The sequence below is a fragment of the Anabrus simplex genome, chromosome 1 (assembly GCF_040414725.1).
Source record: "Anabrus simplex isolate iqAnaSimp1 chromosome 1, ASM4041472v1, whole genome shotgun sequence".
NCBI classification, from domain to species: Eukaryota; Metazoa; Arthropoda; class Insecta; order Orthoptera; family Tettigoniidae; genus Anabrus; species Anabrus simplex.
In genome coordinates, this window is record NC_090265.1 from 933,256,533 (window position 1) to 933,284,133 (window position 27,601).

Here is a 27,601-nt window from a genome sequence, read left to right on the forward strand (position 1 = left end):
CTGTTAGGTTGCGGTACTCAAGTTTGAAGTAAACTCGTTTTTAAGGACATGGAGAAAATTCTGTCTGAAGAAAGAAACTGTTGTTTTCTACTACTTGCTTGGTACTATTATTTAATAAACTGCGACCTCTGACACGGCTGTCCACTAAGGCCTCATACATATACACAGTGATTTTTCAATGAAATGCAAAAATTGGAAAGGAAATAAGGGATAGTCTACTGAATATTTTGAGTTGAATAACTTAGTGTCTATCAAGCCAGCTTGAACATGTCTTTCACTATTACTGTTCTCAGTATTATTTACAGCTACTTCTTACACGTGCTTATTTATAAAGCTATTTATCGTTGCACGAAATTACATTAAAGCACTGCAAATGTAATAATAAAATAAGAGAGTTAAGCTAATAAAAATTTCAGCTAACAAACTTGTATAAATTTACGAATTAAATTCTCCTAATTTGGTGGTGAAACAGTGGAAGAAATTTCAGAACTCGGCCCGCAGAGCAAATCTGAGCACTCAAGGAAAGTACAAAATTTATCTTTGACAAGTAAATACTAGGCTCAGAACACGAACGCGAAAAATGTTCATTCAAGTATAGAATTTCTCCCCATCGGGCCCAAAGGACAACTTCTAAAATTTTAAAACTGTGTAATTATGTACATAAACTTTACATCTTAAACACCAAAAGCACCAATACTTTGAAAGAGCCAACTAAATAAAATCCCATGCACTTTACTAGCACATCATGCACACAATATTTATAATGGCATTGTGAGTAATGGGTAAAATACTTGACATGACTTTTCCCCGGAAATCAGTTTTTGATAATAATGCAAAACGCTCTTCCTCGAGGTGGCTTCCTTATCTTTTAAACAAGGAGTAATCTCGGTGTAATAATGTATGTCATTAATTCTTTAGTTTATCAGATACCGGGCGAGTTGGCCGTGCGCGTAGAGGCGCGCGGCTGTGAGCTTGCATCCGGGAGATAGTAGATTCGAATCCCACTATCGGCAGCCCCGAAGATGGTTTTCCGTGGTTTCCCATTTTCACACCAGGCAAATGCTGGGGCTGTACCTTAATTAAGGCCACGGCCGCTTCCTTCCAACTCCTAGGCCTTTCCTATCCCGTCGTCGCCATAAGACCTATCTGTGTCGGTGCGACGTAAAGCCCCCTAGCAAAAAAAAAAAAGTTTATCAGATATTCTATTGACTTTGATGTCTTACTCGTTCATAAGAAGTGATAGATCTCATCATTTCCTGTTTTACATTATGATAGATTTAGGAGGTGGATAATGATCTAATATATGTTGTGGCTTGTCCTGTAGTTAGGAGAGTTTATGGTAACATGAATAACAAGATATTGTTTTTAAGTTTTAGAAACACGAACGTACCTAGTAAATAAATAGGTTCCCTCACAAACTTTTCTCATTATCTGGAATGTTGCGTGGGGAAGAGAGTTTCGTTTAAATAATAGTCAGTCATTCATGTTGTATAATTAGATAATGAAATTTATAGTGGGAGTAAATCTAGGAAGTAAAATGTCTCAATTTAAGTACGAGTAGCTTACTGCATTTAAAATGAGTGATTATCTAGAACTGGGATTTTATACAGCATATAAACATATCATGCCTTATAAAGAAAAACAGGAACATGAATAAGAACACTTAAGAGGAGTCATAACTGAAAGTTTGCGACTTTTGACGAATTTTTTTTTTCAGTTTTAACCTTAAATAATTCCATTAGTTCTTCCTCTTTCAAATTAGTTCATCCACTTGTTCCCTAACGCTATTTTTAAAGCTCTAAATGCCGGACAGCGTTTCGGCGTATATAGAGCAAGTCAAGACCCCTTTCTCTCAAATTTTCAGACAAAATTGGCTTCAAAGTTATTTCAAGATACCATTTCAATAATACCACTGGAATATATTTACCTTGCAGTAGGCCTACGCTGTGCTTGAGAGGAGAAAGACATCTGACTAATATACAGTCCAGTTTTAAAGCAAGTATGTTTCTTAAAATTTTCATTTGCTTTTATCTACCTTAACATTTTTCAGCTCTTTGCCATGCATAAAATGCTACTTGGGACAGAATTATTACTGGCTTCAACTGACATTTTCAGAGAATGTTTGAATATGTACAGGAATTAAAAATAGTTCTGCATTCTATCATCAGTAAATATTACCTTCATATCATTACTCCGGAAATAGCACGAAGCTGGATTTTGCCTGGTGAATGAAAAATAAAACATTGAAAAATATCTTCAATAGTTTGTACACCACTGGATAAAAACGGAGTTGTTCTTAAATATGTGAGTATTTTTGACATGTCTGCCAAACTATAGCTCAAAAATGAAAACAGTGCTGCAAAGAGCATTTTACATGCAACATATAAAAATTAAAACTTATTTGTCAATTTTCTTTTGCAACCAATTAACTAATCAACTCCCAATTTTGTGTGAGGCTACATTTTATTAATGTGTGCTTATGTTTTAAATTTGGTTTTGGTAAGTGTAAAATTGTGTAAGTTCATAACTTCAGTATCTATATAAATAAAATTGTAGGGGGTCCGCTGTCTGTAATTTCTTTTGTTTTGCCAATTTTTCAGATATTTATCCGTTTTAGGTCAACTCAAGACCGAATCGGTGGTTTTTACGTTTCGTGTCTGTTTGTTTGTCTGTTTGTCTGTTTGTCTGTTTGTTTGTCTGTTCCAACATCACGTCGAAACGGCTGGATAGATTTCAACCAAACTTCATATTTAGAGCATACCCATCCCGGGGAAGGTTTCGATATGCATATCATTTTAAAATCTTTGAATAGACGGGGGGTTTATAGGAAAACCAGAATGGTTTTCCTCCATTGTCTCTTATACTATTGATTTTCTGTAAACTTCGTTCACCGTACGGGAAACGTCCCTTCATTATAAACAACTTTCGTTATGTTCATAATTTACCTTACTCTTCACATGACGGAGAAATTTACAATTGTCCGCTGGTATCATGCTCTGCATTGAGTGACAGACAGACCGACAACGAACCTACAGGTTACCATGGCAAAGTTTCTGACTGCATGCCAGCAGGGAAGTAACGTATTGCCATTTTTCTCATCATGCTTTTAAATTCGTGGTTGTTCCTTGGGTAGAAGACAAGATAGGCGTCAATCGGCCTACCTGCGGGATATTGGCGGAATATCGTTGGTTGTTATAACCGCCCTCGAATAGATTAAGTAATAACACCATTAGTCATCTTATTATTATTTGTTTACCTAGGAATCACTGGACCTAAATTTCTCCTCTGTCACCGCTTTATTATATCCATAACTCACACTAGCATAATTTATTGAGGGGCATTTGATTTTCCAATACATTCACTTGGCATTTACATATTTGTCGTTATCCGGCTGTCCTCAGTTATAATACATTTTCTATTAGTTTCAACTTTCTTAACTGTATTATTTTCTTCCTTAATTACGCCGTATGTACGCGAGTGCTACAAACTACTGGATGTATTTCCACCAAGACTCATATTTAGAATACGCCTGTCCTTGACAGGTTTTAGGGCAAATATTGTTTCTAAATCCCTGAACTGACTGGGGGTTTATACGAAACCGAAACAGTGATTTTGCACTTCCACAAAATATACACAACCAACATTAATTTAAATCTACCTGCCTTGGTAGAAATTAATTTCTAAACCTTTTTTCTCATGTGCATCATTTCGATACGAGGATTAATAAGGGAGATATCATTAACGGACCGTTTTTCTGTACAAGTCCCATCGGACTTAACTCACGACCGGGTGCGTGTAAAGCGTATTCCTTACAACTGGAAAACTACTGAAGACATTCGAACCAAAATTTATATTTAGCATCCACCTGTCCAAAGGTAGGTATTAAACGTAAATAACATTTCATGTTCCGGAATGGACTGGCGGTTTATAGGGAACCGAAATGGTGATTTTACTCTTCCACAATATATACAGAACAAGACCAACCTGACTGGAAATCGACCAAACGTGATGGAATTCCACCTCTAAACCATTTTTTCATGTGCATTTTTTCGTCAGGAGGATTAATAAGGGAGATACCATGAATGGTCAGTTTTGCAGGTTAAGTCCAGCGGACATAGCCACAAAGGTGTTTTACATGGAGCAGATTCCTTATTTATATAAATCAAATCGTAACGACTGTGTGCCACTACACTGACTATTTTGGCGAAATTTTCGTACAGCTTTCCATTAAAGGGGTAATAATGACCATCTGCACAATTTTTTGTTTAGTTTCCTGAAAGTCCTAATTTTTAACCGCCTTGCCCAAAATCCAGATTGCGGCATAATCTGCCAGAAGAAAAAAAGAAGATAATTGAAATTTGACAAAATTATACGTTTTAGCCTGTAACGAACGGAAAACATCCTAGATTATTACATTATTCACTTTTTATCCCCGAAGAATATCAAAATATGCAGGCAATTTTAATGATGGTGCAGACCTTCGGAAATTCCTATCACATAACAGATTGCACAATCTCCGTTCAATTTGGAATGATCTACAACCTTGGTCTTATGACTTTTTGCCATATCTGTATCCCTTTTACGCTTGATTTTTCTCTATTAATCGATGTTAAGTCAGTTTGGAATTTTCACAAGCATAATTCATACTTTCGATTACTTACATGAAATACAGAATCTTCAAACTCTTCACGAAAATTGGCCCACCCAGTAGCCATATGTGAGCCAAATGCTATGTATGTAGCTGTCACATAATTATCCGAAAAGTAATGTAATGTGAGATAATCTTACAAAAACGTTACCCTGTTCCACGTTTCTAACTCAGTCTGACCCTAGAATAGATGACATATCATAGGACCAGCCATTTAGGGCACTAAATCCGGCGTGTCTTATAGTATAATTCTTTGTCGATATGACGTACGTTTAGTAGCACTTAATCTGTAAATCAAGGTCTTCAATATTGTAACCACGCATATACTTTCGTATGTCGATCTATATATATTCACTGATGTCGATTTGTAGCGATCGAGAAAGGGTGGGTCTGCTAATGTAATCAGTACCTCCCACACCGACTTTGACTGGCTGTATAAAAGGGCCCTTCTCCAATTCCTGTGTAACTGTCATTAGTAAGGAAGGTCTACAATTGTAATGAATAGTTCGCTTCTCGATTTGACTTGCAGAAGGCAAGTGAGCATGCAGTTTTGTGTAAAACTTCCCTACCCGATTGTGTTTGGCAGAAGGCAAGGTTGCCCGCCATTATAAACAAATGTCCTCATCTAAAATGTGACTAGCATTAGGCATAGTGGCCTGCTATTTTGATGGAAACTCACCAACTTGGTGTGACTGGCAGTAAGCTGGCTGGCAGTAGGAAAATCGGCCTGACATTATAATGATAACGGCACAACTCAATTTTGAATGGTGGTAGGGAATTTGCCTGCCATTATAATAAAATCTCCTCGACTGTAATCTGTTTGGGAGTAGGAAATGGGGCCTGCCATTGTAACGAACACTCCCAACTTGATTGTGACCGCGCAGTAGGCAATGGGGCCTCCAATTATAATGTAAACTTCCCAACTCGATTGTGAATGGCAGTAGGCAAGTGAGCCTGCCGTTATATCACAAATCCGTAACAAACACTTTACATTGGAAACAACGTATGGGGACATCCCCATGCTCTTTCTCGCATAACGCTAAGAGAGATGCAATTTTAAAACAATCTTATTTACTGCATGTACACTGTTTACTTCGATATTCGAATACAATGTTGAACGCCGTAGCGAAGCACGGGTACATTTGCTAGTAATATATAATTTCGTGTGACTGTTACTAGCCGAGTGCAGCCCTTGTAAGGCAGACCCTCCGACGAGGGTGGGCGGCATCTGCCATGTTTAGGTAACTGCGTATTATTATGGTGGAGGATAGTGTTATGTGTGGGGTGTGAGTTCAGGGATGTTGGGGACAGCACAAACACCCAGCCCCCGGGCCATTGGAATTAACCAATGGAGGTTAAAATCCCCGACCTAGTCCGGAATCGAACCAGGGAATCTCAGAACCGAAGGTCAGTACGCTGACCATTCAGCCAACGAGAAAACTTCAGTAATGACTCCCCTTAACACAGGCTAAGCACAATGACAGATTATTGACCGTCCTGTGTTTGTCCGACTTCTCTTTTATCTTCCATCCCATATACAAACTAAAGACAGTCAAGATGATCCCTCAGTGCATGCCGAAGGCTACCCTTCTGATGAGGATGGGAAGCAGAAAAGAGCTCGTCGAAAGCTGTTAGGAAATATGACCGGGTGAGTTGGCGTGCGGTTAGGAGCGCGCAGATTTGTGAGCTTGCATCCGGGAGATAGTGGGTCCGAACCCCACTGTCGGCAGCCTTGAAGTTGGTTTTCCGTGGTTTCCCATTTTCATACCAGGCAAATGCCGGGACTATACCTTAATTAAATCTACGGTCGATTTCTACCCTCTCCTAGGCCTTTCCTATCCTATCGTCGCTATAAGACCTACCTGTGTCGATGCAACGTAAAGCACATTGTAAAATAAATATATATAATGTAGAAGAATTGGTTTTAAATACGGCAGTATATGAATATCCGGAGAGCTACCTTGTCATTTTTATCTTTTTCCTTGTCTCTTGTTCCTCTTGCTCAATCTTCCCAGCTATATATGGCTATATATGCTATATATGGCTTGATTAGTCACTCGTCAGTTCTTTTCCATCAAGCATATAAACATAGTTCGTTTTCATTCTAACAACATGTGCCTGTTACAGAGGGAAGATTTTTGTACACAATTCTTCATATAGTTCTGCAATACAATAGTGAGACTAACAGAATGTCCTGTTAAAATACTTCAAGTATTCATAGCAAAACAGTATATTATTATTATTATTATTATTATTATTATTATTATTATTATTATTATTATTATTATTATTATTACGGGGTTACCCGTGGAGCAGAAAAAGGTTAAAGAAGGTGCTGGGTTGAATGGGTCTATCTACAATATTAAAATTAATTTAAAACTTAAACTGAAGGTTATATTTTTAGCGCTTCAAACTCAACAATTTTTCATAACAATGAAACATCAGGTACAATGACAATCTTGAAACAAGTCAAGGAAAATACAAGACTAGTAAACTTTACAGATCCTGGGCTTTGAGCCCCTCGCTTTACAACTCCTGAGCTCCCAGCTCAAATTTACAATTCAAAAATGAGAACAAAGTCAAGGGCAGAAATCCCCTAATTCAAAGAGCACTTGCTCCTAAAATTACAATATTTAGAATTTCAGAGGCACTCTTTACAATTACAAAACTGGACAAAGAGCTAACAGGCTCTCGGTTCCTTACTGCCTACTCAAGGCAACATTACATCAATCTCTGGTCTCTCAAACCACCATTTACAAATGGAACATTTTTACAGAGGTATTTAATACCCAACCTACTGGGCCTGGAAAAGAACAGGTTAGATAACTGGCCCAAACCCAGGGTGAATTGAGTAACACTGCGCTCCAAGATAATGAACACTTAAAAATCTAAAGGGCTCTAGGCCGATGAAACAGGGGCTATTCCCAAACTACTGAGGTGACTCGTATAGAATTTGCTTTAACACGTTACCGAAGAAAAAGTTACAAAACGTGGTCACCTCAAACCAAGATGAAGGGGAGCTCGATAGGGTAATTCACTCTCTATCCCCGATTTAAGGTTAAAGCTTTATGAAGTTTTTACATTAGCCGGAAGAAGATTTACATTTTAGAAAAGTTAGTTACATAACTAAAGATTCGGACCTTTCCCTCGGATTAAACTGTGGAGGTAGCAAGAAAGAATGAAGTTATGTGGCAATTACCTTATAGATGTTCTGGCTGCCGACGAAAGAGGCCGCCCGCCTCCTGCTTAAACACACACACTCTCAGAAAGACGACGATCAATTGGCCAAGAAACGTGAAAAGCCGCAGTTTATAAACCCTCAGGGAAGGTTCAAGATCATTCAAGACCACACCCTCTCAATTTAATTGGTTAATCTCAAAGTTACACCCAGAATTGAACAAGAAGCCTGTGATAAGTTGAAAATTAATTACAGAAATTTTTCATTGGCTAGATTCAAAACTGGCGGAAAGAAAAAGGAAATAGTGCCAAACCAAAAATAAATGAATCAATCAGTTACAAAAGCCTAGAAATACAAAACTTGTTTAAATTATAAGTTCTTTCACTTTGCACCAGAGGGCATGATCATAAATTTTTTAGTGGTGTCACCTGTAGAAAAATGTCCAAACTTCTTGATGAATATCAGAACAGAACAAGCACCCAGATTAAGAAACTGTACAATAACAAAATTACATAATATTTCGGTGGTGACATCTTCTGATTAATGTTCTAAGTTCCTATTGTTTTAGTTTCCACTTTAGTTCGACAGAGGGGTTCATTTAGGCGCTAATTTAGAATGCGCGGCGTTGAGGTGTACTTCCCGGTACAATTATTATTACATCCATGTAGAAAGGCTTGGCTTGTGTCGGTAACATAATGGGCTGACTTGGCTTAAGCAAGGAGTCACCCTAATGATTGTGAAACAAATATATATACAAATATTTACAACAGAAACAATTACAACATAAATTTGAAATAAATGTGCACAGATGATGTCTGTAAACAACTTTTTATCTCCCCATTTTGTGAATCTGTCCTCCAGTATCACCGGAACTGCGGCCTGGAACTTCATACTGTTTGGCATAACTCAGAGGAAAAGTCATTCCTAGAAACTTTCTCACAATGTGGCAGGTGCCCAGGAGGTGGCTTTCTGTAGTTCAACGTAGGTGTGATGATGCATATTTAATCCGCCCAAAGAGCATTGCAAGCTTTTCGGAATAACACCAGTGCATGATATTACAATTGGAAATATGATGACTAATTCTAGTTTCCACAGGTGTTGTATTTATAGTGCCAGTTCTGTGTATTTTGATATATTTGTGGCTATGAGGGATGCGGATCTTTATGATTTATTGCTTAGAATAATATCTAGCCTTTCGTTGCTGAGCGTGGCATCGGTTATGACTTTCCGGTCCCATAGAAGCTTGTATGAAGAGTTTTCGAGAACGGGTGATGATGCGTATTCCCAATATGTAGTTGATGACTGAAGAAATCCACAGTTTACAGGAAGTTTCTGGTGAATGATTTTAACTACCTGATTATGTCGATGCTTATCAGTGCTGGCAATGTGTGGGCAGCCAGAGATGACGTGCTGTATGCTCTCTGTAGTTCTGGAGTAGACGCGGCAATTGTATTTGACTGTTGGATCATTCGTGATGAATCTACGGTAGTTCCGTGTAGCAATTACTTGACCGTGGATGGCCAGAACAAATCCTGTTTCTGGAAAAAAACCTGATAGGTCAGCCAAGCATGCGACGCAGGTTTGTCCATTATTATTATTATTATTATTATTATTATTATTGGGGATTTGTGCGAGTTTCGAATTACATTATCAGCATAAAATGAAACAATTTTTCATTTTTCTTTTACAAGTTGCTTTACGTCCGAATGAAGAATCTTCAAAATGAGTAGTGGGTAAGGAGAAAATATAGGCAGGGTAAGTGTGGATACAAAAGTTCAAGGATAAAATCTGTACGCGTAAAATTACAGTTGGAAGAGAGGAGTTGCGTGGCTTCGAAGCCCACTGTCGGTAGCCCTGTAGTAGGTTTTCCGTGGTTTCCCATTTTCACACAAGCCAAATGGTGGACTTACCTTAATTAAGGCCTCGGTCGCTTCTTTCTCTATCCTAGCCCTTTCTTATGCCATCGTCACCATAAGACCTACCCGTGCCGGTGGACGTTAATCAGATTGTATTTCCTGAAAGGTATGAGTGAGTCGGACCGCAAAGACTTATTAATCAAGATACGGAAAGATTGTCTGTTCAGGTAAATATCAAACAGTGGACGCCTGCCTTGGTGACAAGAAATTTTTGTAAATAGCCTCTAATTGGTGAATCATTGTCATTCTTTGTCAAGAATAATTGTGTGTGTGTGTGTGTTGACTGGGCCCTCCTAGATTAAATGCCCATTAAAACAAACTGTTTTATTCGAAACATTATTAACAACCTAAGCGATGAACTTACATATGCATCAATATTCAATACATGGCTAAGTCCTTACTGTGCGACTGGGGAATGCAAAGATCATCAGGGCGTGAAAATGATAACGTGGGCCACTGACCGCCGCTGGAAGCAATCAGGACATCTGGCATTGTTGTTATTGAGGGCACAGAGGAGTTGCGTGATAATCATCTTGGATGTCATATTTGGCGTGACATTTCACATTGGTGATTATCGTCGCCTAGATGACATTACTACTGGGAGAAAGAATTCCATTCTAACCTGGTTCATATTCATCAGTACGCTTAGTCTCCCCCTCGTCACAAAACAATACAATGGAGTACAATACAATACAGTACAATACAATTATAGAAATGCCGCAGTACGATGGCTTGAAATGACCTAAGAAGAATTAATAACATGTATGCATTTAAAGTATAGAGACTTTGAAGTTCATTTATGCTTTAATTGGGTTGAAAATTTGTTTTGGGAATAATCACATTGTACATTCAGCATGGATCCAACCTCTATCAATATTAGATGTACAGGCATATGCAGTAATATAAGGCTATATATTCACTATCGTAAACACAAAAACGGGATTGTATATACAGTTACAGGCCTCTGCACATGATTATGAGGTTATTTAGGGGTTGTAGTAAGAATATGCAGAAGAGGATATAAGTCCTCTTCAGAACCCCACCAGAGTATAGCTCCCGATTGCCAATAAAAATCCAAAAGAAAGAAGCGCAATTTATTCTGGATTTCCGACAAGAGTAATGTTACGAAAATATTACAAACTTCGGACTGCAAATATCTAGGAGTAAAGAGACGAACTGCCCGACTAGGCGGTATGTTCCGAGATGTCAGCGGAGAAATGGCATTGAATTAAATTAGGGAATGAATGAGCTTAGGTGGAGTTTTTAAAGGTAGGAGATATCATAATATAAGGAAAGGTTGAAATTCAAGAGGAAAATCTGGGTCAAATATTCGTTTATAGGAAGAGGAATTAGATATTGGTGTAATTTACTAAAAAGGCCTTAAATACATTTCTTTGAAATCAGTTATCCACCTGGGTGACGGTCATAAATGCAGATCATTGATGATGTATTGTTATTTCCCCCGAGTGCAATTTGTATTCCAGCTTTCAATACAAATGCAAGAATTTATGACAAGTGTCGACATCAGTGGCGCCGGTGGTTATTAGTTGCCATTCTATTATCTGTATAGCAGGTTCGATCCCTCCTGAGGTCAAAAACATTTTAGGATGTTTTAAGTACAGAAAATACAGCAAAAATGATATTCGCTGAAGCATTTATGCGTGTAATGATGCACTAAACGTACTGAACTCACTCATGGAATTGCATATACAGAAGTAACAATCACAACATAAAACCGGAACCAAACACAAGATCTAATAACATAAACAAATTACAATATCTGAACTCAATGTTTGACTGAACATTCACTTTAAAGGTGCCATGAATTCCCTATCACGGACGCTCGCAAGGATACATTTAGACATGGGGGGAATAGAGACGACAAAAGTGCTCCTGCAGACGATCGTGCCACAATCATTGTAATTTATACCGGTCTACAAGATACAATACCTCTTTCTCGAGTGACCTGAGTGGTACTGACGATATTGCACTGGATTCTGAGTTCAAGTTGACAGGTTCGATGCCGGCTGAGTCTGTGCTCAAATACGCCAGCTTCATATTAGTAGATTTCCTCGCACTAAAATAAGAGAACTCCTGGGGAACCTTGGCGTCACGAAATATCGTAAATTTGTTATAGGGATGTAAATAATAATAATAATAATAATAATAATAATAATAATAATAAAATTTTAATATATATAATATAATATAATATAATATATATAATAATATATATAATATATATAATATTATATTATAATAATAATAATTATTATTATTATTAAAATATAGCTGCATTTTTTATATTTCAGTGATTACATTCTCAGACATATTGAAATTAACTGAGAAAAATACTATTCGAAATCCAAATAACATTTATTTGGTTAGTGTTTCACACATACATTAATCTAATGTCTGGAAGACCGGGCAAGTTGGCCATGCGGTTAGGGGCGCGCATCTGTGAGCTCGCATCCGGGAGATGGTGTGTTCGAATCCCACTGTCGGCAGCGCTGAAGATGGTTTTTAGGTGGTTTCCCATTTTCACACCAGGAAAATGCTGGGGATGTACGTTAATTAAGGCCACGGCCGCTTCCTTCACATTCGTAGGCCTTTCCTGCCCCATCGTCGCCATGAGACCTATCTGTGTCGGTGCGACATAAACCAAACAGCTAATGTGTGGAAGGAAAAATATATTTCTTATCGAGCACTGGAATGGTCGTAGATGACCTCGAATTACAAATTTTGGCAAACATACATTTCGTACAGAAAGCAAATTGGATTATTCAAAAGTCGTCTTAAGTACAAATGACTTTTATTTTCTGGAAAGATTTTGCTGCCACCATCGAGCTAAACGCCTTGAGGGATCATCAAAGCAACCCGTTATACAGGCGTGTAGAGAGGAAAGCTTGTTATTTGTTACGAATGACTTGTAGTAGAGTTCTTTCCTGCAGTAGGTAGCGAAGCAATACTGTACCACTTCTTCCTGTCCTTATTTGACATAATGTATAGTCCTTGGATATTTTAAGAAACTGAAACAAGTGTTTGGTGTGTGTATATGTATGTATGTATGTAGGTTGGTTGGTTTGTTGGTTGGTTGATTCCTCAGTCCGAAAACTGGCTGGTCCCGAAGAAGCACCACCATCAGCTGTCACAGATAACTCAGTCGTTCACTGAAGAATCGTACTAGGGCATTGCGAAGAGAGGCAGTTTCCCACTACTTTCCTCACCGAGCCAAAAGTTGCTGTTGCGTATCGGTTAACGAAGCACACTGAAATGCATTCACCAACCGACCCTATAGGGGCCATCTTCATCCGTGGACTGAATGCATAAGGAATAATGTTACTAGTATCGCTTATACCTCAGTCATTAATATACTGTCGAAGCCAAAGATGAAACAGAGACAGATCGATGAAAGTAACAAATATGTTCCAACACTCACCGAACGATGGAATAAGCTGGAAACTATATCTCGCAAGAAATCGATCTGGACGAATAAATAAATAAATAAATAAATAAATAAATAAATAAATACTCATGAGTCAACTGTCAGTGTATTTAGGCAACAAGGTATTCATAATGACACTGGAAGTCCAGAATAACAAGGAGCACAGAGGACGTAGTGTTTACCACAGCGCAGCAGGGTCAAATTGTCGAGGTAAGTGAACTCAGAATGAGGAAATAACATATAAACGGCGGTGCAAAAGTCTGTTGGAATTATCAGTGTTATCCTTCTCGTAGCAATTGCGATGTTATTATTTCAGAGACATATGGTAAAAACATAGAAGATAATTATGGCACAGGGTATACGTAAGTAACATTCCATAGATTTCAGAGAAGCAGTACTACAAAAGGAGGAAACGTCGCGGGCAGAGGTTGCTCTTGCTTTCCGAACACCTTAAATTTGTTATCTGCTTGGTACAAAAAGAACGGACTGTGTGGTCAGTTCACAATAAACCCAGCCCGACTCGTTGGCTGAATGGTCGGCGTACTGGCCTTCGGTTCAGAGGGTCCCGGGTTCGATTCCCGGCCGGGTCGGGGATTTTAACCTTCATTGGTTAATTCCAGTGGCCCGGGGGCTGGGTGTTTGTGCTGTCCCCAACATCCCTGCAACTCACACACTACACATAACACTCTCCTCCACCACAATCACACGCAGTTACCTACACATGGCAGATGCCACCCGCCGTCACCGGAGGGTCTGCCTTAGAAGGGCTGCACTCGGCTAGAAATAGCCACACGAAATTATATATTATACAATAAACCCAGAAAAGGCCTACCTAGAAGAAGTACAAGAATAGATAGGATTATGAGGGAACAAGCGGTATCGGATCCCCGGATGTCAGCTCAGAAAATTACTGCTGATCTGAGGCAAAGCTATAGAATAGATGTTCACGATTCTACTGCAAAAATTATACTGCAGAACGGGAATATGCATGCTCAGCGACAGGGCAAGTAACCCTTCATTAATTCATCTAACAGAAGGAAGAGTCTTGTTTCTGCAAAAGAACATCTCAGCTGGACTTTCCATCGCATGTCTAATATATTACAGAGCGACAAAATTAAGTTTAATTTGGTATATTCGAATGGAATTTGATACGTTCTTCACCCTACAGATGAACGGTTCAATCCACGCGACCAGATTTCTACTGTACAACATGGATGAGGTAACATCATGTTATGTGGATGCTTCTTCGCTGAATGTGTAGTTCCGTTATTGCATACAAAGGGTATCGTGAATAGCCTTAGCTATAAATAAATTTTGGGCAATGATATGTTACGCTATTCTAGACGGCACTTGTCACAACAATGTTTTTTTTCAGCACAATAACGACCCTAAACATCATTCTACATGTATGCAAAGGTTCACTTATTACAGTGATAAATTCAGTCAGGATTTGAACCTGACAGAACAGACGTGAAACCTACTTGACAAACGTATTAGAAGGGATGTATGGACCAACAGACAACAGTTCTTGAACACTTTTTGGTGTGAATGGGACGGTACTCCTAGGGATAATATACGATGTCTTATTCAGTTCTTGCCTGCAAGATTTGCAGGAATGATAAACGCATGGGGCTGTGAGACCAAATATTAGATGTTGTAGCAAAGATCAACACGTGGTTGTTATTTCTGATGAACAGTTACAGGTCTTGACTATCAAAACATTTTTGAGTTTCTGATATAGGCTGGCCTTCCGAACATTATTATTTAATAACTATGAACTTACTATTCCTAGTGATTCTAATTTGTTGGCAATGCAAGCCGTTTTTAATTTACATTGCCTAAAAGTCCATACAATGCTCGTAATAAAACAATGTACAAAAATGTCGTTGTCTAAACACTTTTGAACGCTACTATTTGCTATATACAGAGAGAGAGAGAGAGAGAGAGAGAGAGAGAGGGAGGGAGAGAGAGAGAGAAAGAGATAAAACAATTCTGTGCTATGCCTGAACCTTTTATTTATTGAGATATCCTCTATATGCACAACGATGTACGATGTTAAGAAGCTGTGGACATAAAAACAAACTATGCACGTATAAAAATTATATTAGTATCGGATATATAGATTGATGTTAACGGATATCCTTATAAAATAATGTCCAGGGTTTTTATGACACTATTTCCGCAATATTGTGTTGTGCTTATCAAGGTACTAGGGTGGAGTTAACAATGAGAGTTCTATGGATGGCAAGTAGGGAGATATTGATCGGTGGAATTTAGAACACATGTGAAGAACACAGGAGCTATTTCAAGACTCTACACATAAACTAGCTATGTAATTTAGCACCTTGTTGTCTAGTCCAGTCACCAAACAAAATACTACTACCACAACCACCACATTTGTCTGCAACACAGTTCATCATAGTTGTAACAATAGCTCATTATTCTTTGCACCATAAAAGTTTTACAGCTTTAAGCTTCCACGAGATGCTATTCGTCGCATTATTCGCTTTAATAGCTTCTGCATACACTGATTAAAGCAGTCTGCTTCTTTTCATTTATCCTCCATTGCAAAACTTATTTCGCTATGTTATTCCTTGTGGCATAGTTAAGCTGAAGTTATTCCATTTTGCTTTATTCGAGGATGAGCTATTTTTCTCTCCACCCAGTATCTTTGAAATTAAGTTACATGGTGTTGCACATTGTCCCCGGATAGCTCCACATTACATGGTTTCAGTCTTAATGATGAAATATTGCTTCTGACGATTGATGTGGGAGTAGAGGGATGAGTGAATAGGGGGAATTGCTAACCACTGTTTTCAGAGGATCGCAGCATTCAAGACATGTTGGAACCTCAAAGGTCGGGCTCCTACGACGAATTTTCAACGTCATAGTCTTGGATTCAGGGCATCACTGGTTCGAGTCCTGGCCAGTTTGGAGATTAATTTTTTGCAAGTTGCTTTATGTCGCACCGACACAGATAGGTCTTACGGCTACGATGGGACAGGAAAGGGCTGGATGTGTGAAGGAAGCGGCCGTGGCCTTATTTAAGGTTCAACCCCAGCATTTTCCTGGTGTGAAAATGGGAAACCACGGAAAACCATCTTCAGGCCTGCCGACAGTGGGGCTCGAATCCACTATCTTCCGAATACTGCATACTGACCGCACTTAAGCGACTGCAGCTATCGAGCTCGGTGATTGGAGATTTTTGTGCGTCAGATTAATTCCCCTGGCTCGGAGACCTGGCGTTTGTGTTGGTCACAATAACAATCTGCTCATATACATGACGCATACCACACTGTCAACTACTACGGGAACACACAATAATGACTTCATCCCTTGACATAGGGTTTGGGTCAAGAAGGGCATCCGGCCGTAAAAAGGGTTTTCAATATGTACATCGCTGTTAGCACCCAGAACTCGAGCAGGGTGTGGGAACAGTGAACAAAGTAGTAGGACTAGTAGTAATTTGGACCATAAAGCCCGAGGTGAGTCTGGTGAAATTTCTTCTTCTATTAGGATTCTATATTTTGTATTTCGCATGCAACTTTCCTTGCTCAGGTCATTATTTTTCATGAAAGTCAACACAAGAGGTGGGCCCTACTTCACGCGTCTACTCAAGTCAGATTTAATGACTAACTCGGAATCTCTAGTAGGAAAGAATTATCTATGATGAAAGAGCTGAAGATTTGACCTCGGCACTCGAACCTGAAATCGCCATTCAACAGACGTTTTTGTTAACTAAGCTGGAATGGTCAAGTCAATCCAGAGTCTTGATGTTGAAATACATCTATCAAGTGAATTACGATGACTGACTAGAAGACGTTTGAACAGTTCCAGAAGGTGACTATATTTGAGTCATTATACCTTACTATCTAAATTGGGTACCTTTTAATTAGCTGCCTCTGTGGATCAGCGGTAGAGTGTCAGCCTCCGGATCCCAAGAGAGCGGGTTCAAACCCGGCAGAGGTAGTCGGATTTTTAAAGGGCGGAAAAAAGTCCATTCGACACTCCATGTCGTACGATGTCGGCATGTAAAAGATCTCTGGTGACACATTTGGTGTTTACCCGACAAAATTCATAAAATCTCAGCCATAGACGCCCAAGAGAGTTTAGGTTTACTCGGTCTGCCATCTAGTGGGGGCCTAGAGTAAAACGGAACGTCGAAATTGACGAGCAGACAGCCAAATGGCGTCAAATTGAAATGTCTGCACATGGTAGCTGAGGCCATACGATTATTATTATTATTATTATTATTATTATTATTATTATTATTATTATTATTATTATTATTATTACCTTTCAATTTTGAGTCATTTGTCTAATCGTGGCGCAGGATGTGTTTCAATGTCAAGTCATTCTCGTAAAATGTGGTGTCCTAATCCTTGAGCCTGCGTTTAATAGCTGTTCGTCATCATCATCATCATCATCATAATCGTACTCATAATCATCATCATCATCATCATCATAATTTAGATATCTGTTTCCCATAAGATAACCTTTCAAAGCTGGAAAGAGATAAAAATCACTTGCCGCTGGATGTTCTAAAGTCCTCCACCGAAAGTCGGAACACCATCTTAACGCAGTCTGAAGACTCATCACACTTTTTCTACATACTTTCACCAAGTGACTATGAATGTCCGCAGTTGGCACGTTCTGCGCGTTGAGAGATAAAATTACGAACTTCCTGCACGAACTGCTCCACTCGACCCTACATCCTGAGCTGGGTTCTGTCACCTAGGTGGCAATGAAGTGACACCAACCGATACGGATTTTCCAACTGAAATATAAACAATGTCCCCCAAAAGTTGCATTCAGTCTATTATCACGTTTACAGATGATAAACGTCTTGTAAACTTACTTTTGAGACGTCCCTCCCCCCATAGCACAATTGACACCGCAGATCACTAGTCATTTCCTGTCGTGAAATTAACGATGAATCTTTAGAGTTATAAAAGAATACACGGAATAATAGTCAAGTATGCATACTTACAATTCTATTTATTATGCATTAAGATATGTATTATTTATGTGTGTTGCAGCAATGAAAGCGGCCATCCTGATCCAGCGCTGGTACCGCCGCTACCTCGCTAGAATGGAAGTCCGCAGACGATACACTTGGACCATCTTCCAAAGCATAGAATACGCGGGAGAGCAGGACCAAATGAAGGTATGGTAACGAATTTCATACCTTGTATGTTTTGAGATGAACTCTTGTTTTTATTTGTTAAATTATTTTTCATGCGTATAAGACGAGTGAATCGGGTTTTTCTTCCGAATGAAGATTGGGAAATGACAACTTTGATAGAAATATTCCACCCATGCTGTGATTTGATTCACACAGTCAACTATGACACTAAGGAGCATACTCAATGAATTAATAAGCTTCCTTACAATGAGTCTGATGTAAAAGTTTGTCTGCATAGCTTCAAATTGTCCCTTAATTTACGTGATCATTTGCCAGTCGTCTCATACTCTCCGTTTACGGTTAAAGTTCTAGGAATCACCGCTAGATGTCAGTGCTAGGGCAACGAGGTTCCCGCGCAATAATCACACATCCTTTGTGAGTGAACACGTGGCGCGTCAGTGCTCTAGCTGCAGGAGTGTGGTAGTGACGACTCTTTGTTGTTGTTCCCTCGTAGGGATTTGTGACAATGGAAAAAAACTGAGATTCGAGCAGTGATTAAGTACTTTGTAAAGAAAGATATGAAAGCAAAGGAAATTCATGCCGACTTTCAGAACACACTGGGGGGACTCTGCTCCTTCATTTCCAACTGTTCCCAAGTGGACCAGCGAGTTTAAATTTGGTCGGGAGAACTTGGATGATGATCCGCGTAGTGGACGGCCAAAAAGTGTTACGACCCCAGAATTTATCGCAAAAGTGCATAAAATGGTAATGGAGGATCGTCGACTGAAAGTGCGGGAGATTGCTGAAGCTGTAGGAATATCTCCTTAACGGGTATATTATATTTTAACAGAAGAATTGGGTATGAAAACATGATCCGCAAGATGGGTGCCGCGGCTTTTGACATTGGACAATAAACGCACCAGATTGAAAATGTCCGAACAAAGTCTGGCCCGTTTTAAGTGCAACCAACAAGATATTTTGCGCCGGTTTGTGACTACGGATGAAACATGGGTCCACTACTATACCCCAGAGACAAAACAGCAGTCAAAGCAGTGGAAACATGCTGATTCACCACCACCAAAGAAAGCAAAGGCAGTTCGTTCGGCCGGAAAGTTTATGGCCTCAGTTTTCTGGGATGCAAAAGGCATTATGCTGATAGATTATCTTCCTACTGGACAAACAATTACGGGGAAATACTACGCAAACCTCCTAGACCAACTACAGGAAAAGACACGCGAAACAAGGCCTGGTTTGGCAAGGAAAAATGTCATCTTTCATCAGGACAACGCTCCGCCGCACACAAGTGTTATTGCCATGGCATAACTTCATGAACTGGGGTATGAATTGTTGCCACATCCACCTTATTCACCTGATTTTGCACCATCAGACTTTCATCTATTCCCCAAGCTGAAAATTTTCCTCGGTGGACGGAGATTTTCTACAAGGGAAGAACTGCCAGCCGAATTGGACAGGTATTTTTCAGGCCTGGAGGAACCTCATTTTCGAGATGGGATCAAGGCATTGGAACATCGCTGGACCAAATGCATTAGTCTACAGGGAGACTATGTTTTGAAAAATAAAAGCAGTTCCACCGAGGTAAGATACTTAATTCTAGTACATTCCGAGAACTTTTCAAACTTTTCGAACTTTTCAAACCATCAGATGCCTGTTTACTCCGCAGTGTAACGGTTAACGTTATTAGCTACCATCCACGGGGGCTCTGATTAGATTCACGGTACTGCCAAAAACTTAAGATCTGCAGAAGGGTTGTTATGTGCGTAAATAGATCATGCAGCTCACTTCCATACGGGTTGTGTCTAAAAGGAGCTGCATCACCTCGGAACGAGGACATGAATTTACTTTTATCACGTGACTCTCTCATAAAAATTTCGGAACAGAAATAAGGGACATATTACAGAATCAGTTCATTATCGTAACTCGCTAGTAAGCGCTGCTTCTCTGTGCGACGGGTACGACATAATATCTACAATGATTTACACGGTAAAGTATGACGCACTGACAATATCGAGGGGTACATTCTGCTCTAAATTTCATCACTTACATTACCATGGCACATAACTTTAATTAATTGTCGTACTTTCTAGCTCTTTTTCCGAATGATCAACGTTTTGGCCTTCGGTTCAGAGGGTACCAACTTCGATTCCCGGCCGATTAGGGCATTTTATGCATATTATATGGTTAATTCCTGTGGCTCGGGGGCTGGATTTGTCTGTTTGTCTCAAGAGGCATATCTCTGGATAAATATAACATGGATGTGTGTGTGTGTGTCCCAGCATATCTCTCTACAAAACTTCGCACACATGACTATCTGGAAAACAAATACTGTGGGAGTAAGTAACTCCTAGCACCGTAAAGGGAGGGACAGGGAAGGGGATGACATGTAAAATAACGAACACTGCCAATATCAGTGGCGCGAATCCATAGTTTTCGGGGTCGCTGAGATAAATAGTGACACTTCGGATGCTGTTTCCGTCCACGTTCGCCTCCGTCGATATGGGAAATGAGAACGGGGAAAAGGATAATGCAAAAAATGACCGAGATTACTATTGAATTGACAGGTTTTAGGGTCGCTAAGCTGATTGGTGACAGTCCCAATGACAGTTGGAATCATGTACGTCATATCTATAGCGCGACACATCTGTGCGTACTGTTATCACTTAACTGCATTATTTACTTTAAAAGATCAGCTAGTTTTCATACAATATTGACTACTCCAAAGACAAAGTTTACCGAGCGAGTTGGCCGTGCGGTTAGGGGCACGCGGCTGGGACCTTGCATCCTGGAGATAGTGGGTTCGAATCCCACTTTCGGCAGCCCTGAAGATGGTTTTCCGTGGTTTCTCATTTTCACACCAGACAAATGCTGGGGCTGTACTTTAATTAAGGCCACGGGCGCTTCCTTCCAACTTCTAGGCCTTTCCTATCCCATCGTCGCCATAAGACCTACCTGTGTCGGTGCGACGTAAAACAACTAGCAAAAAAATAGACAAAGTTTAACGCCAAGAAGAAATCTAAACCTAAAACCTAAAATGAAACACACAAAAATAAATGTAAATATACAAAACAGTTCGTATAATATAAATCAGCGTCACAATAAAGACGTCTACAAAAAGTCTCTTCACACATAATTAATACAGATCCTAAAATTAAAAAATGTACCCGAGCAGCGCCGGGTACTACTGCACATAACACTCCACACTACGAGCCACTACAGTAATACGCAATAATGAAGGCATCCCTCCACGTATTATATTTGGTGACAGGAAAGTCGTCCGATCCTAAAATAAAACCAGGCCATGTCTATCCAATAGAGTTAACACCCGTGAACCTACCAGAGAATAAGTATTCAGCGAGCCTACGGCCTAGCGACACTGCGAAGTACTGAAATACACAATAGTACACTTCATAAAGTAGTGAATGTCTAATCATATTTTATGAACTCTACATAGTTTGGTTCATGTTTGTGGGTTACTGTAGTCACGTCCTAGTTTGTGAACCATGGGCAACGGTAAGTGGTCCTGAGAGTCGGGATACCAGTTGCTACGGAATGGGAGTGGGCATCTCGGACATATTCTGAGTCATGGTCCTCCTTGTGCTCAGGCGGCTAGGACTATACACCGGTGGTCCATAACCCGTTAGAGGAAAGATCCTCACTTGGAATATTTTTGTCGAGCAGGCTCAGAAAGCTCAGAGTAACGGAGTCCCACTCTCATTTGACATGCTAGGGACTCCTCGGAAACAACTTGGCGAACTTGGCGAACTATCAATATTAATGGGGATTATGGAAGAAAGAAAGTAGAACTGGCTGAGTCAGCAAAGAGCATGCATCCGGATGTGCTAGGAGTAAATGATATTCGCGTAAGAAGAGATAACGAGGAAGAGATTATGAAATGTACTTGACTGTATTAAAAAGGGAAGGGCAGAGTGTGGAGAAGGGCTGATCATCAAGAATACTATTGCACGCAACAATGCTTCTGTTAGGCACGTAAATGAGCGAATGATATGGGTAGAATTGGCAGTTGGAGGAATTAGGACGAGAATTGTCTCAGTGTATTCACCATGTGAGGTTACAGATAAGCACGAAGTTGACAAGTTTTATGAAGCATTGAGTGACATCGTAGTAAGGGTCAAAAGCAAATATAGAATGGTGCTAATGGGCGATTTCAATGCGAGTGTTGGAAATAGAACTGAAGGATACGAAAAGGTGATTGGTAAATGTGGGGAAGATATGGAAGCTAATGGGAATTTGAAGCGTTTGCTGGACTTCTGTGCTAGTATGGGTTTAGCTGTTACGAATACATTCTTCAAGCATAAGGCTATTCACCGCTACACATGGAAGGCTAGGGGTACCTGATCAATAAAAGACTATATCTTAACCGACTTCAAATTCAGGAAGTCTGTTGGGAATGTACGGGTTTCTCTTCGATTATACAGGCCACTATCTGATCCTTAGTGAACTACGTATCTCTAGGCCTAGGATAGAGTGAAATCCGTCTGCAAACGAATAAGGGTAGAAAATCTCCAGGACGAAGAGATTAGACAGGACTACATAGAAATGATTAGTGAGAAGTTCCGAACAGTGGACAGTAATCAGGTTCAGGATATAGAAAGTGAATGGGTGGCATACAGGGATGCCGTAGTAGAAACAGCAAGGGAATGCCTAGGAACAATTGTGTGTAAAGATTGAGAAAAGAAAACATCTTAGTGGAGTGATAAAGTGAGAGCAGCTTGTAAACGCAAAAGGAAGGCGTATCAGAAATGGCACCAAACAAGGGCTGATGCAGACAGAAAACTGTACGTAGATTAACGAAACAAAGCGAAATAATTAGTTGTTGAATCCAGAAAGAAGTCTTTTGGAGATTTTGGTAATAATCCGGAAAGGCTAGGTCAAGCAGCAGGGAGACCGTTCTGGACAGCAATAAAGAATCTTAGGAAGAGAGGGAGAAAGGAAATGAATAGTGTTTTGGGCAATTTGGGTGAACTCATAGACCCCAGGCGATCACTGGACAGGTGGAAGGAATATTTTGAAAACCTTCTCAACATAAAAGGAAATCTTCCTGCTGACGTCGCAAACAACCGAGCACATGGGGAGGAGGATAATTATGATGGCTAAATTGCGCTTGAGGAAGTGGAAAGAATGGTAAATAAATCCATTGTCATAAAGCAGCAGGAATAGATGAAATTATACCTGAAATGGTGAAGTATCGTGGGAAGGCAAGGATGAAATGGCTTCATAGAATAGTAAGGTGAGCATGGGTTGTTGGTTAGGTACCTTCAGTTTGGACGAAGGCAGTAATTGCACCTATCTATAAGCAAGTGAACAGGAAGGATTGCAACAACTATCGAGGTATCTCATTGATTAGTTAACCACGCAGTTTTCACTGGCATCTTGGAAGGGAGGGTGCGATCAGTCTTTGAGAGGAAGTTGGATGAAAACCAGTGTGGTTTAAGACCACAGAGGGGCTGTGAGGATCTGATTTTCAGTATGCACCAGGTAATTGGAAAATACTACGAGGGTAATAGGCAGTTGTGTTTATGTTTCATCGACCTCGAGAAAGCATATGACAGGGTACCGAGGGGAAAGATGTTCGCTATACTGGGGAACTATGGAATTAAAGGTAGATTATTAAAATCTATCATAGGCATGTATGTTGACAATTGGGCTGCAGTGAGAATTGTTGATAGAATGAGTTTTTGATTCAGGGTACTTAAAGGGGTTAGATAAGGCTGTAACACCCCTAATCATTCCCATCTCCGTAGTCAAGAGGCCCCATCATTCCTCCTCCCTCAAATTTTCACTTCGCTCTACCCATATACCTCATTTCAACTCACCGTCTAGTTCTCACCACACCGCCGGCCTGCGGGACAGCGTTAATGTTTAGGGGCCCGCCCCGCCCTTCGTGCGGGGAATGAAACACATACTGTATTCATCGTCGTCTCAAACGACACAGTGACCGACTGCAGAGACCTGTGATGGTCTGCTGCACGAGATTGTGCCGGCAATTGTGCGACTTAACTTAGTGCGTGAGTGCCAAGTTCCAAAGTTCGAACTCTGTACCGGTGCGGTATGGTCTATAACTTAAACTGTGACAGCGGTACAGCTCTACTTTCTAAAGTTTTCCGTCCTTTCTAAAGGACTCGTGTGGAACATTCGAATACTTGAACATTTTGTGCGGCTTACTTATAAACACAAGTGTCATAAGTTGGACATTATTAATTTATGCCGTTTGGGTATAGAGCTGTCAATAAAACTTATAACTTAGTGAGGCAAGTTCAAGTGTTGAATTTCTGCAAGTAACCAACTAGTTAGGACTTTGTTTATTAAAAGTTTGTGGGTATTAGTTCACGCAATGGGACTTAGACTGTGAAATCGAATATTAACACTTCCTCGTGCTAGATTAACAGTAGACTGGTTTCTTAAGGGAACATAGACTGAATCTCACATCATCATGTATGAAGTAGAATGCATAGACTTTGTTTAAACTTTTAGAACTGCATTGAAATTTACAGTCGGAATATAGTGCATTCAGTGTGTCGTGAAGTTTCTGTCACCTTTGTTCAAATCATTCCGAACGTTACACTTGCTAATTAGGAACAGACAGTGCTATATAATTAAAAGTGGCATGTGCAAATTTAACGCCGCTTGCATAATTCAACCATCCGTATCATTGTGTGAACTTCCGTTGATGGAGGCATGGTAACTTCGGGAGATGCGTGGTGATGGTGTTCCAGTAATGGTGTTCCTGATCGCCGGTGGACATGGTGCTACGGACCTGTGAGGACATAGGAAAACAGATCCAGCACTGAAAAAAGGTGATATACATCTGTGTTATTAAAGAACAGTATGAAATGCGACTTATCATTTAATTTTCCGAGTTTACAAGTCACTTTTAATCTTCCAAGTGCGACGTAAAGCCACCAGCAAAAAAAATCTTCCAAGCAACTTTTCGTATAGTGACATTCAATATGACTTTCGAACTCATAAGTAATTTCCAATTTATCAAATAACTTACAATTTTATAAAACCAGTGTAGTATTACCCCAAGTCATACCAAGGAACTTACTAATGAATGTGGACTTCGAAGAACATTTATAGCACAATTGAGACTTAGCCACTCCATAAAATAACCTTCCAGTGAATTAGAATTGTACTGAAATTCACATTACGCCGACCAATTAGTTGTTCCAAGAGTGAGCAGGGTTAGTTTCGATAATCTTGAATTAGGCACTTCACGAATGAACTTTGTTTGTTTTTATAGTCAAACTGACTAATTCTTTGAAGAAGAAACTTAGTTTATTTTGTTACTTGTTTCGTTAAAATTGAGCATTTGGAACTTCAAGAATTTACTTTACTTTACTAAAATTAAAGGTTTATCACTAGTTAAATTTAACATAAAGAATGAACTTCATCTGCTTTTTAAACATCAAATTTGATGCTAGTTCAATTTGACAATGATTTAATAAAGCCACAGGGAATCCATTTACATTTTCTTTAAATAAAGTGGATGTGGCCCGTATATGCAATGTTTATTCCCTCTCTGTACTGCGTACTTTTCATGCTCCATTATACGCGTAATTTAGTGCGTATCAGTTACGGGTACAATGTGTTTCTTTATTTTTAAAGGGGATTCCAAAGACCAATTTTAACGTCTGTAATGTCTTCAATTTTGGGGATACCAGTATCCTAATAAAAATTAACGCCATTTTTCAGTCATTTTTACCCCCTTATATGTTTTTCCAAAAAACAAAAAGTACACGTTTCTTAATTTTTAAAGGAGATTCCAAATACCAATATTTATTACTGTAACGTCTTCAGTTTTTGAGACTTCAGTATCCTCATAAAAGGTATTCAACCCTTTTCACCTTTTATCATCCCCTTAAGAGGATTTTACGAAAACAAAAAGTACGTGTTTCCTTATTTATAAAGGAGATTCCAAATACCAATTTTCACGTCTTTAAACTGTTAAGGTTTTGAGATATAGATACACCCATTTAAGAAATTCTCCGCCCCCTTTCCGTCTTCTTAGCGACAGAATATCGAATAATGCTCCCTTAGCGAGCACCTACATTGTAGTATAAAGGTATCCTCAAAATTTTATTTCTTTATGTCTAGTAGTTTTGGCTCGGTGATGACGAAACAGTCAGTCAGTCAGTCAGTAAGTTAGTCAGTTAGTCAAGACATGTTATTTCATAAATATAGATTGATATAGCGTAAGACGGTATGCAAGTAAAGAATTTCTTCAAACTATTTCATGTAGGCCGTATATAGGGTTAATGGAGTCACTCTGGTGAATTTTTGACTTTTGATAAGGTTTTAATAAGGTTTTAATGATGGGTGGATGAGGAAACAAAGCAATCTCCTTACATTCCATGAGGTAATTGGAAGAGTGAAAGGAAAGTAAATATTTCCACTATCTGTACAGTACATACTAGGATTTGATCATTGGCTGCCATGGTGAGAAGTTAGTGACGGAAGTACTGAGCACTGGTAATTGATAACTGAAATTAAATCTAGAACATTGCAGGCACTATGGAAACCTTAATACATAATAGAGTGGTACAGACTGTCTCGGTTTCTATTGCTATCAATTGTCCTGGACAGGCATGTTATAGCCACTAAAATAACAACAGTAATAATATTAATAGAAGATGAAATGAAATGGCGTATGGCTTTTAGTGCCGGGAGTGTCCGAGGACAAGTTCGGCTCGCCAGATGCAGGTCTTTTGATTTGACTCCCGTAGGCGACTTGCGCGTCGTGATGAGGATGAAATGATGATGAAGACTACACATACACCCAGCCTCCGTGCCAGCGAAATTAACCAATGAAGGTTAAAATTCCCGACCATGCCGGGAATCGAACCCGGGACCCCTTTGGCCAAAGGCCAGCACGCTAACCATTTAGCCATGGAGACGGACATAATAGAAGATGAAAAGAATGAATAGGAAGTAGAAGAAGAAAGAAAAGAGGGAGAAGATGGTGTTGACAGACTTCGAAGCAACTTAGAGATATACACCCACACCGAAAATATATGAAACGTAATCCGGAAAAGGATAACTTTTTACACTCACATCTTCAGATTGCCAGCTAAATGACTCTGTAAACGTTTGTTATCCTACTTCAGAAGTCTCAAGACGATTCCTTCTTGGTTGGTGGAGTGGTGGAAATCGATAAGGATCTTTTAAAGTATGAAATCACAGAAACAAACATTCAACTCCGAGCACCACTCAAACACAAACTTAGACAGGTTCATCAAGGAGTAGGCTCAAC

General features: G+C 39.6%; 1 protein-coding gene across 1 annotated transcript in view; it reads left to right on the forward strand.

Moving 5' to 3' along the window:
• Positions 1 to 27,601, forward strand: part of rdgC (retinal degeneration C) — a 1,179,561-nt gene that overhangs the window by 631,907 nt on the left and 520,053 nt on the right. The window contains exon 4 of the mRNA XM_067148666.2: positions 18,227 to 18,354. Within this exon, the coding sequence (XP_067004767.2) occupies positions 18,227 to 18,354 (128 nt within the window). The remainder of the gene's footprint in view (positions 1 to 18,226; positions 18,355 to 27,601) is intronic.